The 11,006-nt window shown below is 41.7% G+C and overlaps 1 protein-coding gene across 4 annotated transcripts in view; it reads left to right on the top strand.

Annotated features, from left to right (window-relative positions):
- The first annotated feature begins 4,562 nt into the window (after positions 1-4,562).
- Positions 4,563-11,006, top strand: part of HEMK1 (HemK methyltransferase family member 1) — a 47,285-nt gene continuing 40,841 nt past the window's right edge. The window contains exons 1-3 of one of the 4 annotated variants that reach the window (XM_051985810.1): positions 4,563-4,700; positions 6,344-6,493; positions 7,664-7,918. In XM_051985810.1, the coding sequence (XP_051841770.1) occupies positions 7,688-7,918 (231 nt within the window). In that variant the 5' untranslated portion in view covers positions 4,563-4,700; positions 6,344-6,493; positions 7,664-7,687. Of the gene's footprint in view, positions 4,701-6,343; positions 6,494-7,603; positions 7,919-11,006 lie in introns of all 4 variants that reach the window. The other 3 variants (XM_051985785.1, XM_051985803.1, XM_051985795.1) reach the window with 3 other exon arrangements.

The following is an 11,006-nucleotide window of genomic DNA, read 5'->3' as shown; positions in this document are numbered from 1 at the left end:
CAGTGAATAACTCCAATATCTCCGCCAAGAAAACCCTAATAAATGGGTTCATGAAGAGTTGGACATGACTGAAAATGACTGAACAAAAATATTTGTAGAGAGCATTCAAACCTCAAAATGATGCAACAACTGTAAAGTTACTTCCACCGTTTCCCTGTCCAACAAATGCAGTCACATCACCATCACAGTGGTACATTGTTACAGGAGCAACCTGCTAGGGGCTGCTGGGTATTACGGGAGCCACCTATTAATGGCTGCTGGGGATCTAATTCTGACCATCAGAATAGATCCCTTCATGTGAGAGGATGACAACAATACACAGAGACCTAGAGGCAGGTGCATTTCCTGACCTCTCTCCTCTTCCCTCTTGCTTCCCATTTATTTCACTCCCAATTCACAAGCAACATTTAATTCGGTAAAGGTTGATTTGCAATTCCTTCAAGTGTGCCATGATTCACAGCTGTGGGGGCTTTTGGAGAACCGACCTGCCCCTTCACATGATCCTTAACAGCTGGCCTGCAAAGCAAAGACCAAGGCTCAAGTCCTGCTTCTAACCTGTGAAGCCATGCGATCCGCCATTCCTTGAAGCTCTGAGTTGTAAAGAGGGTGCTGACCCACATTGCTAGGGGCAGTTTCCTCTGCCACATGTCCCAATGAAATCACAAGTCTAGTCTACATCTCCTAATAGTAAGATCAGCAGCAGCTGGATGGCAAAGTGGATAGAGTGCTGGGTCTTGAGTCAGGAACTTAGTTCAGAATTAGCCTTAGACACTAACTAGCTATGTGACCTTGGCCAGGTCACTTTCTTTCTGAGTCTGCCTCAAGTTTCCCAACAGCAAAACAAGAACAAGAATAGCATCTATCTGGGGCAGGTAGATGGCACAGTGGATAGAACACTGGCCCTGGAGTCAGGAGGACTTGGGCAAGTCACTTAACCCCAATTGCCTTGAAAACACACACACACACACACACACACACACACACACACACCCCGAAGGGGGAAAAAAAGAATAGCACCCACTTCTAGGGGTTGTTGTGAAGATTAAATGAGATAATATTTGCACAGTATCTACCAAATAATAGGTGCTAGGTGCTAGGAGCTAACTCTATTTGTAGTGGCAAAAAATTGGAAATCAGGGGTGTAGCCATCGATTGGGAAATGGCTAAACAAATTGTAATATATGAATGTAAAGGAATATTCTTGTTCTATAAGAAATGGTGAGCAGGTGAATTTCAGAAAAAAAAAAAAAAAACCTGGAAAGATTTATATGAACTGATGCTGAGTGAAGTGAGCAGAACCAGGAAGACACTGTACACAGTAACAGCAACATTGTGCGAATGATCAATTTTGATAGACTTTGCTCTTCTCAGCAATACAATGATCTAAGATAATTTCAAAAAGCCTCATGATGGAAAATGCTCTCCACATCCAAAGAAAGAATTATGGAGTTTGAATGCAGATTAAAACATACTATGTTCGGGTTTGGTTTTTTGGTTTTTTTCCTTGGGGATGGGTGAGGGGAGGGAGGGAAAAAATGGAAATAAAAATCTTATAAATGTCAAAAAGTGATAAAATTAAAAAAATAGTAGGTGCTAAATAAATGCTTGCTTCCTTCCCCTTCAGTAAGATTTCATTAAATACAATATAAGAAAAAAATTTTAAAAGGCTTCCTCTCCAAAGCATTGAAGAAACAAAACGCTTTTAAAATACAGAGACCTAAATGAAAAAATCAAACCATATGGGTCCAGGAGAAGGAACCGGATCATTCATTCCCATTATCCTATTTGATGTTGGAATTCTCCTGAAGCTACTTTCAAAGAGACTTCAAAAGATGGCCTTTAATTCCAATACCCTTATTGTTCAATCATGCCTGACTCTTCATGATTCCATAGACAATATTGTTCATGGAGTTTTCTTGGCAAAAATACTGGAGTGGTTTGTTATTTCTTTCTCCAGTGGATTAAGGTAAACAGAGGTTAAATGACTTGCCTGGGGTCCCTTAGCTATTTAGTGTCTGAGAGAGCCTCAGCACTCTATCCATCTAGCTGCCTCCTCAAATAATCTGGTTGTTTTTCAGGCACATATCTAACTCTTTGTGGCCCCATTTGTTGTTTTTTGTTTGTTTGTTTGTTTTTGGGGGGCATAAGGATACTGGGAATGGTTTGCCATTTGTTTCTCCAGCTTATTTAAAAAAAAAAAAAGAGGCAAAAAGATTTAAGTGACTTGGCCAGTTATACCCCAAAGAGATACTAAAGAAGGGAAAGGGACCTGTATGTGCCAAAATGTTTGTGGCAGCCCTGTTTGTAGTGGCTAGAAGCTGGAAAATGAATGGATGTCCATCAATTGGATAATGGCTGGGTAAATTGTGGTATATGAATGTTATGGAATATTATTGTTCTGTAAGGAATGACCAGCAGGATGAATACAGAGAGGACTGGCGAGACTTACATGAACTGATGCTGAGTGAAATGAGCAGAACCAGGAGATCATTATACACTTCGACAACGATATTGTATGAGGACATATTTTGATGGAAGTGGATTTCTTTGACAAAGAGACCTAACTGAGTTTCAATTGATAAATGATGGACAGAAGCAGCTATACCCAAAGAAAGGACACTGGGAAACAAATGTGAACTATTTGCATTTTTGTTTTTCTTCCCGGGTTATTTTTACCTCCTGAATCCAATTCTCCTTGTGCAACAAGAGAACTGTTTGGTTCTGCAAACATATATTGTATCTAGGATATACTGCAACATATCTAACATATATAGGACTGCTTGCCATCTAGGGGAGAGGGTGGAGGGAGGGAGGGGAAAAATCGGAACAGAAGCGAGTGCAAGGGATAATGTTGTAAAAAAAATTACCCTGGCATGGATTCTGTCAATATAAAGTTATTATAAAATAAAATTAAAAAATAAAGTAAATTAAAGTATAAAAAAATGACTATAACTCAAAGAGCAGTTACTGATCTTAACTGGTAGATAAATTCCTCATGATAATTTCACTATTGTAATGAAATAAATAGATTTAAGACAAAAATGTGAATAACACACATGTATGTTAAAATTATAAAACCTAAATTTCATTTTTGCTAGTGAAAATGTCTTTTTCCCTCTAAATGTTACATATTATGGACACATATTATAGATACAGCAACATATATGATTTTCAATTTCATTTTGACTTACACTTATGTTCATTTTTTTTTTTATCCTAATGTGACTTGGCCAGGTTCATAACTAGTAAGTATCTGAGGCTAGATTAGAACTCGTGAAGATGAGTCTCGCTGACTCCAAGTCGGTGGTCTCTGCACTATAGCGCCACCTAGATGATCCTAATACTCTTACTTATTTGCAAAAAAAAAAAAAAAACCAGTTATTTTTGCCCACTTGTCCCACAGTCCTACAAGAACTTTAAATATAGGAGCAGCTTGGCGACGCAATGGATAGATAGAGCGCCAGTTCTGGTCAGGAGGACCTAAGCTCAAATCTGGTCTCAGATACGTAGTATTTCCTAGCTGTGTGACCCTGGGCAAGTCACTTAGCCCCAACTGCCTCAGGAAAAAAAAAGTAGGTAGGTGGTACAGTGAATAGAACATTGAGAGTTTGGAAGAGCCGAGTTCAAATTCAGTCTTAATGGAAGAGCCGAGTTCAAATTCAGTCTTAATGGAAGAGCCGAGTTCAAATTCAATCTTAAAATATTAACTGTGTACAAGACGAATGTGGAAATATATCCAGTTTTATTATACACGTGTAACCCATATCAGATTGTTTGCTGTCTTGAGGAGGGAAGGGAATGGAAAGGGAAAAAATGGAAATCTAAATCCTATAAAAATAAATATTGAAAACCAAAAAAAAAAAAAAAGGGGGGGGGCTGGGGATTAAAAAAAGACACTAGCTGTGCGACACTGGGCGAATCGTTTAACATCTGCCTTAGTTTCTCCGACTGTAAAATGGAGATAACAATTAGGAACGCCTTCTAGGGTCGTTCTAAGGCCAAAGGAAATAATGTTTGTGGAGCATTTAGCATAGCGCCTGCCACATGCTAGACGCTTGCTAGAAATGTGTTTCGTCCTCCCATAGTGATGCTGTCGCCCTTCGGGGAAGCCTGGGAATCTGCTTGTGTCGGGTTTCCATTTCCCTTTGTTTGCCGGGATGCGCGAACACCAGGGGCTCGCCGCAGGCGTTTCCAGCCCGTCCGTACGGGGATGCAGCCCTCCCAGACACCCACAGAAGCCGCGAGCTCGGTGTCCGCATCCTCCTGCTTGCGCGGTGGGACTCGGGGGTGCCCTGAGCTGCGGGGGGAGCTAATCGGGCGAGCAAGCCGGGGGAGGAGCCCAGGTCAGTAGAGCTCCCGGCATCCTCACTCTGGGTCAAGCTCCCGCTTTAGCAAAGGCCACGTGGTTTTTACACATCAGAGGGCGGAGCCAGCTAGGAGAGCCCGCCTCCTTAAGGAGGTAGTAAGGGAGGGGATTGGAGGGGAGCAGGGAAGAGGGTGGGGACTCCGGGCTTCCCTGCTGCGCCGGCCCTAGCGAGGGGGGAAGCAGATGCTTTAGGGGGTGGAGCCACTCGCTGAGGCCGCTGCCCTTCCCGGAAGGAAAAAAGCGACGGGCTTTTGGGTTTGGGGCTGGCCCTGGGATAGCCCGGTGCTTGCTGTAATTACCTGGGGACCCCGTGACCTCAGCAGCCAGTGCCCAGGTAAGGGTAGCCCGGGACCACGGGGAATGGGGCTGGTAGCAAGATTTTTAGGGTGCCCTCCTCTCCTTGGTGGCCCCCAGCAGTCTGGGGCCAGTGTCCAGGCTTCAAGGCCTGGCTGCCCCCAGGCTCGCGAAGGAGCCCCCTCGACCGCATGTTGATAGAAGCCAGCGTCTGATTGGGAGGATTGCTGTCTTGAGGGGAGGAGGGAATGGAGGGAGAAAAAAAAATGGAAATTAAGTCCTATAAAAGTAAATATTGAAAACAAAGCAAAAAAAAAAAAAAAAAAAAAAAACCACTATCTGTGTGACCCTGGGCAACTGGGATAATAGGATCGTACATTCAAGAAACGTCCGTAGTGGAGGAGACTTGGAGGAGGAGTTAATAACTTTTGCGCATCCCTTGGGCAAGAGACTGAACTCCTCAGAATACTGTTTTTGAGTGCCTCAAATAAAATCCAGGACTGCAAAGAGAACTAGAAATAAAGAACTAAGAAAAATATATTTTTTTCCTATCCAAATAGAACCCCTGAAATCTAGCCACAATTCCTTCTATGCAAACTTTAGCTTGCCTTAAAGTCTCTTGAGTGGAAAGGGATCTCCAAGCCTTCGTTTTAAAGCCGAGGACAGTGAAATCCAGGAAGGCAAGGAGATTTTCAAGATCAGGGAGAAACTCAGAGGGACATTTGAACCCAGGACTGTTGACTCCAGAATCAGTTCTGTTAGCTTATATCAGAATAACTTTCCCCTATGTAGCTCTCTTAAGTTTTAGAAAATACTTTACTTGAACCAGAACATTGTACACAGTAATAGTAACATTGTGCCGATGATCAGCTTGGATGGTTTCACTCTTTCAATAATATACTGATCTCACACAATTCTAAAAGACTCATGATGGAAAATGCCATTCACACCCAGAGAAAGAACTTTGGAGTTTGATTGTGTGTCCAAGAACATTGTTTTCACTTTTTTGCTGGTTTTTTTTTTTTCCCCTCTGTTGTTCTGGTTCTTCTTTCACAATATGACTAATGTGGAAATAAGTTTAACATGAATCAGATTAATTGAAACATCTTGGTAAAGTTGAAAAATGGAATCTACATTTCAATTCTGACTCTGACATTTTCCGTCAGTCTTGGGAGTCACTGAAAGTCTTTACATCATTTTTCCATATCTGTAAAATAGTGCTAATTTATCTTCTCTATCTTATGGGGTTATTACAGGCAAAGTATTTTCTTTTTTTCTTTTAAAAAATGTATTAGTTTTCAGCATTTACTCATATTTTGATGATTCCATTTTTCAACTTTATCAAGATACCTCCAGGTTAACATGACAGAGTAGAGATACAAAGCTGGGCCCTGGGAAATCAAACCAGGATTCTTTCTTTTTGAGCCTTTTATTTTCAAAATGTATACACAGATAGTCTTCAACATTTATTCTTGCAAAATCTGGTGTTATAAATTTTTTTCTCCCTCTCAACCCCATCTCCCAGACAGTAAGCAATCAATATATATTAAACATGTGTAATTCTTCTATATATATATACTGCACAAGAAAAATCAGATTAAAAAGGTAAAAATGAGAAAGAAAACAACAACAAAAAGAGTGAAAATCCACACTCAGTCCCCACAGTCCTCTCTCTTGGTACAGATGGTTCTCTTCATTATAAGACTATTGAAAATGGCCTGAATCACCTCATTGTTGAAAAGAGCCAAGTCCTTCAGAATTGATCATCACACAATCTTGTTGCTGTGTACAATGTTCTTCTGATTCTACTCACTTCACTTAGCATCAGTTCATGTAAGTTTCTCCAGGCCCTTGCTGATCATTTCTTATAGAGCAATAATATTCCATACTGTGTGTGTGTGGGGGGGGGGGGGGCCTAGGGGCGGGAGGAGGAGGAAGGGTATACACACATATCTATCTATATACATATACATATCTCTATATAAACATTGAGGTGCCTATATACCATATATCCTATATGCTATATATATATGTACTATGGATATACATACACATATATATATATACTATATACCATAACTTATTCAGCCTTCCCCAACTGATGGGCATCCATTCAGTTTCCAATTTCTTGCCACTACAAAAAGGGCTGCTACAAACATTTTTGCCCATGTGGGTCCTTTTCCCTTTTTAATAATCTTTTTGGGATAGAGACCCAGTAGAGACACTGCTAGATCAAAGGATATGCACAGTTTGGTAACCCTTTGGACATAGTCAGGATTCTTTTTTTTTTTTAGCCCCCTGATACCTTCCTAGAAAAGCCCATCAGCTGATTATTATCAGATTCCCCTTCTTCTATGTCTTACCCAACTAGTTCTAGTGCAGGGGAAGACTCAATCTAGCTTGGAAAGGCTGGTGTATTGGAAAGCTATTGAGATGTTCTGAGAAAAATAACTTAAACACTTATGAGGACAACTGATGCAAACGATGGACTATGGATGAGAAGGGATGGTTTGTAGTGTTCAATGGAAGGAAGCATCCCTGGGATGGGAAAGACTTTCAGGGAGAGGTGGGCTGAGCTGGGCCTTTAAAGATGAGCAAAGTTTGGAGAGGAAGGGAGATTGTTTTGGTTTCCCTATCTGTGAGATGGGAGGATGACAGCACCAGCCACAACTATACTCCTTCATCCAGCACAGATTTATGCAATTTCTATTGCAAAAAAAAAAAAAAAAAGGGCATGGCGTTCCATGGACCATGGAAGAGATATTCCTCTGACTGTGTGGAAAGGGAGTCTATTTCAGAAATACCTGAAGTAATCCAGGTGATACCCGGACCAAGGTGGAGATGAGATAGGGGACATTGTTGGGGATATTCTAGATATAGAAGTGAAAGAAACTCCTGATTTTCTCTGAAACTCTTAGGGGTCTCTGTCTCTCTCTTCCCCAGCCCCAAGTCAGTAGAGAATCACTGGCTCCAAGAAATCCTTAACATTGGCCATCATTTCAGCTGCTGATGCTGTTCCTCTAAGACATGTGGCTTTGGCAAATGAAGCTGTGGGGCCTTGGACCTGGACGGGTGAGATGGAAGGGAGGACTCCACTCACCTCTTGTTTTGCTGAGGCTGGTCAGTGGCTGCAGGGCCCCATTGGTGACAGCGACAGCCTTGGTCAACCATTGGACACAGCTGTTTGAAAAGAGAGGAGTTCCTGAAGCCCGGGAATCCAGCGAGTACATCGTGGCTCATGTGCTTGGAGCCAAAACAGTTAAGTTTGCTTCTAAACATAAGGCAATGGGCCAGATAATTCCCTGCACCCATTCCTGTCCCCTGTCCCCCCAGAGACAGAGCAGAAAGGAGAAGGGTAAGCTGTCTCCTGAGCAGAACTTGTCTCTTTACTCACCATGTTTGTATTCCTGACAGGAGAATATAAGCTCTTTGAAAACAGAGACCACTGTGTTTTTGTTAATCAGCCAACAAGCATTAGCTGCCTCTACTATTCTAAACACTGGAGAATAGCTCCTTGAGGGCAGAATGTTCTCATTTTTGTCTTGGAATCCTCAACACCTACTATAGATAGACAGTGCTTGCCTAACCCATAGTAATTCTTGTTAAATGCTTGTTGGCTAGAGCTTTCATAAATCTTTTTTTCTCTCCCAGAGTCTCAGTTTCCCCTGCGGTAAATGAAAATGAAAGGGTTGGTCTGCATGATGTTTGAGGTTCCTACTAGCCCCAAGCATCTCTGGGTCCACAGTGTGGCTGGCGTCCTGTTAACCACCATGAGATGTAAGAAGAATTTATGACGTGTCCTTGACCACAAAGAGCTTATAGATTAGCTTGGAGTTCAGTGGAAAATCATCTCTCAGTTAATCCAGGGTCTGACCTAAGTCTGAACTCGTTCTGTATAAAATGTTTGCGCGAGGCTCACTCTGCCAAAGGCTCACTCATTAGGAAAAACTACTGGTGTTAACGGGGAGAGTTACAAAATTTTAGAGCAAGAAGGGGCCTTTGGGATCTTACAATAATAGATTTAAAGCTGAAAGAAGCTTCGGGGATAATTTATATGTCTGATGGGAACTTGGAGTAGATGGTATGTCAGTTTTATGACCCAAATACCTCTGGGGTCAACTTGCTAAATTTCATTTTGTACATGAAGATTAAATTAAGTTTTGTAGATGTGGAAAGGCAGCTAGGTAGTACAATGGTTAGTGTACCTGGCCTAAAGTCAGAAAGACTTATATTCTTGAATACAAATCCAGCTTCAGACACTTATTAGGTGTGTGATCATGGGCAAATCACTTAAACCTGTTTGCCTCAGTTTCCTCATCTGTAAAAGGATCTGGAGAAGAAAATGATAAGCTATACCAGTATTTTTACCAAGAAAATCCCCCAAATAGACACAAAGGGTTGGACATGATAATACTTAACTGAACAATAACAAGACAGGAAAACTGAGGCAATGAGAAATTAATGACTTGCCCAGGATTACACAACTAGTGCCTGAGACAAGATTTAAGGTCAGATCACCCTGAATCTAAGTACAGCCCTCTATCCACTATGCTATACTGTCCCCCTCCTCCCCCCCTTTTCTTTTGGCAATCCTGCCTTTTAATCCCTATTCAGCTAACATGTTTGCTTGTGAGTGCTACAACTGCCTCTAGGCCGGGTCACATAAAATAAATCTGTTCTTATATTCAGTTAAATTCAAGCAGCATTTATTAGGTTAGGCAGCTGATGGCACAATAGAGCCAAAATGAGGATAATAAAAGCTTCTACTTCTTGGGTTATTGTGAGGATCTAGTGAGGTAATATTTGTGCCTGACACACACTGGGTGCCATATAAATGCTTATTCCCATCCCCCATTGGGTACACATGGCACTTAAGAGTACTATGTTAGGCAGCAGAGGAGATGCTAAGTTTAGATTAGGGACATAATTCCCATCCCCTATTAGGTACATGCTGTATTTAGAGCACTGTGTTAGGTAGTAGAGGAGAAGCTAAGTTTAGATAAAGGACAATTTCTACTCTAACAGTGTCACAGTCTTACACAGAGATGATACACCAATATAAATAATAGCAGTACACAACGTGACAGGAACTGTGCGATGTACTGACATGGGGGGAGAAGGAGGAGTGATCAGGGGATCAAGCTTTCTATAGGTGGAAGTAACTAAGTTGAGCTTTAACAGAAGGATAAACATTGGAAAGAGCAGAAAGGTAATAGCTCAGGCTGGGGAACACCATGGGCAACAGTAAGGAAGCAGGAAAATACAAACTATTGTAAGAGGAAGTAAACTGGAGTTAGGACTTACGGACACAAAGGAAGAGTGGCCCTATATTATTGAGGTATTTAATAAAGGCAGTGATCATGGCCTGGTCAAGTCCTTTACAGTCTCCGTTGTCATCTCCCCACCCCAGTTCCTTTAAACACTGCATCCCTCAATAGAGAGATCCTTTGGGGGCAGAGGCTTTTTTAATATGGTCTTCGTATCCTCCATGGTGCATGGTTTGCACTAAGCAGAAATTTCATAATTGGATTCTCCCAAATATGTTGAATAATGTCCATAAATTTACAGCCCACTTTATTAAACTAGCTTTCTCTTCTCTGGTTTTTCATTGATCTATTTGAGGCTTTATGACATACCACTTTTTCATCTTTGGGATTGAGTGAGGGGGGTGCTCTTGCTCCTGCATTCTCATCCTTAGAAAGATGCATGGGTCTTTAACTCTCTTCTTGGCCTGTCTGTCTAGATTAAAATATTTTTCTCTTCAATATGTTCTTCTGGGGTACGCCTCTATCAGTCTGTCTCTGTCTGACTATCTCTGTCTTTCTGTTTCTGTCTCTTCTGTCTCTCTTTATCTTTGTGTCTCTCTCTCCCTCTGTCTCTGTGTCTCTTTCTTGTTTCTGTCTCTGTTCCTTTCTATCTCTCTCTTCTCTGTCTGTCTTTGTTGCTTTCTCCCTCCCCCCCCACTCCCCCTTATTAGCTTTTGTTGCTCTTCTCTCAACCTTCACCAGCTCTGCTGCCTCTCTAAGCCATGCAATACTTTGTGACAAAAACCCTCTTACTAGAGGGTGTTTAAACTACTTAGTTTAAAATAGTTCCCTCAGTTCTTTAGCAACTAATCACCCTGGTGACTCTTTAAAGATCGAATTTAAACACCTGTTCTGCTCAGTATACTTTGCCTGTCTTCTGGAGATACTGACAAAAGACACAATCTAATGCCCTGTATTAGCTCCCTCTGAGGCAGTTATTTACAGGTAGAGCTGAGCTGGGGTGGGCTCTGCCCAGCCAGAGCTTGTACCTTTGGGGCTCTTTCCCTACAGCCTAACTTCCAGTTCTTTCTTGCCTCATA

The sequence above is a fragment of the Antechinus flavipes genome, chromosome 1 (genome assembly GCF_016432865.1).
Source record: "Antechinus flavipes isolate AdamAnt ecotype Samford, QLD, Australia chromosome 1, AdamAnt_v2, whole genome shotgun sequence".
Classification (NCBI taxonomy): domain Eukaryota; kingdom Metazoa; phylum Chordata; class Mammalia; order Dasyuromorphia; family Dasyuridae; genus Antechinus; species Antechinus flavipes.
Note: the sequence above shows the minus strand (reverse complement) of the source record. Positions and strands in the feature narration are given on the sequence as shown.